This window comes from Adiantum capillus-veneris, chromosome 16, assembly GCF_014529385.1.
Source record: "Adiantum capillus-veneris isolate H3 chromosome 16, ASM1452938v2, whole genome shotgun sequence".
Classification (NCBI taxonomy): domain Eukaryota; kingdom Viridiplantae; phylum Streptophyta; class Polypodiopsida; order Polypodiales; family Pteridaceae; genus Adiantum; species Adiantum capillus-veneris.
The window spans coordinates 134,038,312-134,044,563 of NC_140946.1; the positions used below are offsets into that span (position 1 = coordinate 134,038,312).

Here is a 6,252-nt window from a genome sequence, read left to right on the forward strand (position 1 = left end):
TCTGAAGGAATACAAACAAAGACCAAGAGGCATTCATCAGAGAGGAGTCATTGCAAACATGACTGGTCTGTATGAAAAGAATTACAACCATTAAACTTTTACGACATCTCAGTATAGCAATAAAAGAGAGCACAAACTTCAAATGTAACTTTACGTCGTTTCCCTTATGTCTCCCTACAATGCTCAACATCATGAACCTCTGTAGACATAGCTAGCTCGCCGTGGTGGGGGGTAGGGGGACTAGATATGCTTTTCCTGCATTAGCTCATGATGTTGTCAATCTGAAATGTGGGAATCATAGTGGGAAAATACTTCGGGGCCGACGGCCCCCTGCCACCCCGCTGCAGCTCCAGCTCGCCTGCAGAAACTTATGATGTTGTTGCAATACTCAATATTGGAACCATAGAAACCGCTGATACTTCGTGTAGTTGTCGCCTCTTGCAAGGCGATTCAAACCACCTTAGCAAATCTGATGCATGCAGAACACATGGCACAACTAAAATCTCTGCATAGCTGACAATACTTTGATAGCAGATGCTTCCCTGCATTTTAATGCCTAAAAATAACCCAAATAGCAGATAAATGCAGTAATCCTGTTGAATGGTGAGACCTGCATCACAGTAGCGTAGTTGCAATGGAAAGTATTTTCGTCACTTACGTAACGAGAAGGCATATCAAGTAGTCCTAACATAACATCTCATATTCAAGACTGGGATACATTGGCTATCCACCATCAAAACATTTTCCTGACTAAATTTTGGAGACTCAATTGCTTAGGGCCGACCTTCAGTAAGTCAAATCATTATCTATATTATAAAACTGCACATCCACAGCTGGACGAGATACCCTAAATCGTGCAAGAGATGGATGAACTGTGAAACGATCTGAAACTTTCAATGCACGTAAATTAGGGCATCCATCCTCAATATCAAGTAAGCAGTCAGCATTAAACCCCTCGCATCCAATTACGGCTAACTCCTCGAGCTTCTTGCATGAGTGAACGAGAACTTCCCATCCTTCAGGAGTGACATAGTCACACCAGGACACGTTCAGAACTCTAAGATTTGTGCAACCCTCTTCAATTGTCTCCAGTGCAACATCATCAAGAGTAACTGACGACGTGAGGTTCAAGGACTCCAACTCCCTGCAGCATTCCCCAATTAATGATAACCTGGGCCTCCCTTGATTATATGAAAGATCCAGCATTCTGATGCATGTTGCCCCTTGCAAAACTTCCACTAGCCCTGCATCAGTAATTCTTAGCACTCTATTGCCATAAGCTTTTCTAGAAGCTTCCCGTGGCGAAACCCCCATCCTTTGATATTACACTCTTCGACCGAGAATTCTCTCATGTCGACGCATTTAGAGAGTAGCACATCAATGCCCTTGTCTGTGATCGAGCAGCATGACATATCAAGAACACGCAAGAGGGGGCAACCATGAGCAAGGGAGAACATGCCTGCATCAGTAATGTGTGAGGTACATAAGAAGAGGTTGGTCAAGGAGGGGCAGCCGAGGGCCAAGCATTGCAAGAGATGATCGTTCATTTGATCTGAGGGGATGGAGAGGTCGAAGGATGTGAGGCGGGCAAAACCCTTGTGTTGAAATACGCGCGGGAAAGAATAACAAAGGTCATAGGGGCCACAGTCGATGGCCAGGGAGAGAATGTTGGGGAAGGCGTGGAGGGCTTGTAGCACCAAGAGGTGAGTACGAGGCCACTGCTCCTCAGAGACGCTCGGCAGCTGGATGCGCAAAGAACGACGAGAGAGGGCCTCCAAAGAGCGCCATAGCCGACAGGTGAGAGCAGCTGCATCCCTGTCCACCTTAGACTTCAACCTCGACAATATCAGCGCCCCAGCACTCGTCGGGAAGATCCTGCACAGGCTGCATTACCGTTCTTCTCGAAGAGCTCATTCTTCAAGACGCGCGCTTTAGCTGGGTGGCAAGAGAGCAGAAGTGAAATCGTTTGATCACGAATGGGGGGTGTGTGTGTGTGTGTGTGTGTGTGTGTGTGTGTGTGTGAGAGAGAGAGAGAGAGAGAGAGAGAGAGAGAGAATTTTTGAAACCACATCAAAGATTTATTGTCTAAGATCAATCCAAAACCTTCCAATTGAGTATGGAAATCAGTTACCTATTCCACTCGTAAACACTTTTGCATGTTTACATAGGTATTCAGAACCTGTGAAAGGCTTCTTAACCCATTTTTGTACTAGTGAGGGCCTTACCATTCTAGCATACGTGGTTACAACTCTTGTTGCTTCCATTGTTCAGGCAATATTGATGTTGAAAAGTGTGGCGGTTTTAACTTTGAGTTGGCCGTAGCCACCTTTACTCACTTTCTCTAGAAGGGTTCTCAATACCCTTGCAGTTCTTTCCTTTGATGAAGAATGAGTAAGGCTTGTATTTTCCCAATCTATCTATGGGTAGGCAAGTCCATTTATAAACATTGAAAATTCCACCATTTCACAAACGCCTACATGATCCCCTATGAAGTTTCTCATTTTTGCCTTGGATTCTTGTAGTTGAACCCCTTTCAAGTGAATGAATAATTCATAGCTAAAAAGATTTGTTCGTGCTCTTGAATCCACTAAAGCATAAGCAAGCACTTTATTTTTTTGTGCATAAACTTGGTTAATTGGATTTGTTGCTATCTACTCATCTCTTCATATGGATCCTCTTGGCTGATGCTAATCTTTGATCTCTTCACTTTGTGCTCTTTGATTGTTGATGTTTATCATATTTTTCTTTGTTTTCTTGGGCATCTTCTTGTGGCTCTTAGTCCACCTCTAGTTTTTGTATGCACTTCCTGGTTGCAACTTGTCTTTTTGAGATCTCATCAATTAAAGGCACATAATTTTCATCTTTGTCCTTTTGTCATGAATGGCATTCACCATCTAAATTGGGACTATATCATAACCAACTGAATCACAATTTTTTGTTCGTGCGATTTCATTCGCACACACATCCATAGTTCCTAGCGTTTGAACCCATTCTAGAGGCTCTACTTGTAGTTTCGGAGAAGGCTTTGGTATGTATTCTTCTTCAAAGCGTGACCCAAGCCCTACTTTTGCAATCCATACAAGCATAGCTTGATTGACTTTGCAAAGGAAAATCATTATTGACGTTCATTCATCAATGATGATGATGATATAGATATCAATGGTGCTAATGTTGCAAATAAACCTCTTTTCTTTTTCACTAGATACTCAGCCTAGTCAAGAGACTAAAACACTTCAAAAGTAGGATGCTTCTTCAACTACATCACACTTATAGAAAGTAGACAAGCACGCATCATATGAAGATAAAAGATCGTGTTCCTATCAAGAAGTCCAAGAAAGTGAAGGCAAAGAAGAAAACACAAATGATATGACGAATGATACAACACTTCACACAATCAAGTTCATCATGTAAAGTGAAAGAGGATTCAAGTTGAAATGTTCAGCATTGCTTGATCCAAGCGCTACCAAGAATCTTATGCGTTATGGCACGTGAATACTTTTATGATAGCCTCCAATCACAAATTTAGAAGAAGAAGTATCCATATCCGCAGAGACATCAATGCAAAGTTTAAGAGTTTTAGAGTTCTTGAATAAACACGGGTAAGTTCAACATTGTGAAAACAAAGATGGATGCAAGTCTCTATTCAATCAATGGGAAAAAATCGACTTTTGCACTGACAAGGTCTCTTGACCATCATTGACCACCTCAGCTCTAGAGAAACCTAAACACAAGAAGCCAATGTGTAACAATATCTCAATCAAAAGGTAAAGCTAAAGGGGATATCGAAGCATATCAACCTACCAGGAAACATCCTCTTTCAACATCCTTTGATCTAGCAACCAGAATTAAAACTTCTTCTCTAGAAAACTATAACTTCTTAGCATCAAAGAACTCACTCCCAAAAACACAAAAGAAACCTTGAAAAAAGGTCTGATAACCCAAATACCCTTCCAAAGGAACTACAATTTCCAGTTCTAAGGAGTACATCATACTAGAAGACCCAGCTTGCATACCCTCTCGAGATTATGGAGATTAAGGACAATCACAAAAGGCCAACAAAACAAACGTCCAAGCCAACAAGACAAAGGCAAATATGGATTCCAAAGAAAGTAGTTGGCACTACTACAACTCAAAGAAAATGCAAACCAATGCCAGTGGCGAACTGCAAGCAGCAGATGGGATGATCCCAACAATGTGAGACACAAGGATTTTATGAAGGGAACACTCATATTTGGTTAATAAATCATGTCCTCAAAGCCTTGAAGTACTCAAGTACTTATAGTCTTGTATGCACATCAAGCCAAAGGCAATTTTGTTCCCGCTGGGTCTTTTCCCTTTGGTTATCAAGCTATAAAGACCCTAGATTAGACTAATAACACCTTTAGTTGAGATTTTTCTTTATCTTTTCTCTCAATAAAGCTTATATCCCTCATCACTCTCAACATCATACCCCTGCTCATTGAATCCATCTAGTACACATCATGGATATATACACACCACTAAAGGAGGGGGGAGAATGCTGCTACCAATGTTCTATGCTCAAGACACTTTAATGTACAAATGATGACAAGTATAGGTTCAAGCTCTAGCTTCAAGTATAACACAAAGCTCAAACATGTGGATCCAATAATGATGTAGTGACCAAGACACCAAAAAAGAAGCCAACTTCAGGAACAAAACAAATAGATGACAACATATACCCCGAGCTGTTGGGGATTCAAGCCCTTTGTCTGGTGTCTAAGCCTATGGGAACAAGTCTCATAATACATGCAGCTATTGACCACCGGTTTAGTGGAGTTTGCATGATACAAGTTTGTGGTTATATATGTAATAGACTTTAATCAATATAGCGTGTAGTTTTGTTTTTGCTGCTGTAACGAGTCTCTCTCTCTCTCTCTCTCTCTCTCTCTCTCTATCTGCATAAGAAGCTCCTCGCCATGCCTATAATCCATCACCCACCCTAGATCCGGTCCCCCCTATCATCTGGTATCAGAGCCCGTACCCGGCCGCCTCCGCTTGAGTTGAGACGGTGTGAGAACAGCCGCTTGCAGAATGGGAAGCAACCATGTCAATATGCAACAAACCGAGCAAAAACATCAGCAACACAAACGCCCTACCTTTCTCATGACAATTCGACTCAGTCGTCCCTGATAACTCGGTCTCTACAGCTCGCCCTGAGCGTATCTTTGCTTTGAGTTTTCATTTGTGAGCCATCTCTGCAATACAGAGGTTGAATTTTTGTTTACTTGTTTCACATTGCATTGATGTGGCCACCCAATTTGGTCTTGAGTCTTTTACAAGCGGGTATTCCCACTCGACAAGGTGTAAGTTACCCCATACCTGCTCGGCTCAGTAGTACATTGGCTTGTAAATATTTGAAGGCGTGTTTCAAACTTAGTCAGTTGTAGTAATTTTGACAGTTTCTACAGTAGCTTAGTACATGCATGCAAAGACAGATGAAGATGAAGATAACTGAAAGTTAAGCCGGCAATAACCAATAACATAAATTGTCTATCAGGCTTCTGAAAGGCTTCAACATGGCATCAAAGATCGATAAATTTAATTGATCCAACTTCCACACCTGGCAAATTAAAGTAAAAGGATATTTGATGCACAAGAATTTGTGGAGCGTCGTCAAGCCGCTATTAAGCGACGAAGCAGGCACATCCGTTGCAGTTACCAGAGCGTTATCTGTCGAGCAATAATGCAAGGATGAGCAGGCATTAGGTATTATTCTGACATCTCTCGAAGATGATTTTATTCCTTATCTGGATGATATGTAATCTGCAAATGCTGCTCGGATGGAATTAGAGAAAGTGTTTGGTCCTAAAGCCAAATACTCCAAAATGAGCCTCAAAATGGAGTTCTATTCTCTTTCAATGCGTGAAGATGAAAATATTGTTGCTTTAGCTAACAGACTGAAAAGCATCTGCACTCAGCTAATTTATGTTGAAGAACCTATCCTAGATGACGATCTTATAGCCGTTTTTTTGAATTGCCTACCTGCAAAATTTCGTCAAATTGTCACCATTTTAAAGGAGAAGGATCCTCTGCTTTCTTTGGATGATATTGTTAATTCATTGCAGGAAGAAGAGAAACGAGTACCACGAATTAGCTCTTTCATACCGACTACATATGTAGCTCGTGGTTGCACTTCAACCAGGTATGTAACTTCAACCAGACCTACTACCAGCACTAGATCTTGTGCGATATGTAGATGCAGCAATCATCAAACCAAGGATTTTTTTAGCA

At 41.5% G+C, this 6,252-nt stretch overlaps 1 protein-coding gene across 1 annotated transcript; it reads right to left on the bottom strand.

Annotated features, from left to right (window-relative positions):
- Positions 1 to 626: 626 nt before the first annotated feature.
- LOC147439904 (uncharacterized) lies at positions 627 to 1,453 on the bottom strand. Its single transcript, XM_086485634.1, has one exon. The coding sequence runs from the start codon at positions 1,312 to 1,314 to the stop codon at positions 787 to 789; it is 528 nt and encodes a 175-aa protein (XP_086341760.1). The 5' UTR covers positions 1,315 to 1,453; the 3' UTR covers positions 627 to 786.
- Positions 1,454 to 6,252: the final 4,799 nt, after the last annotated feature.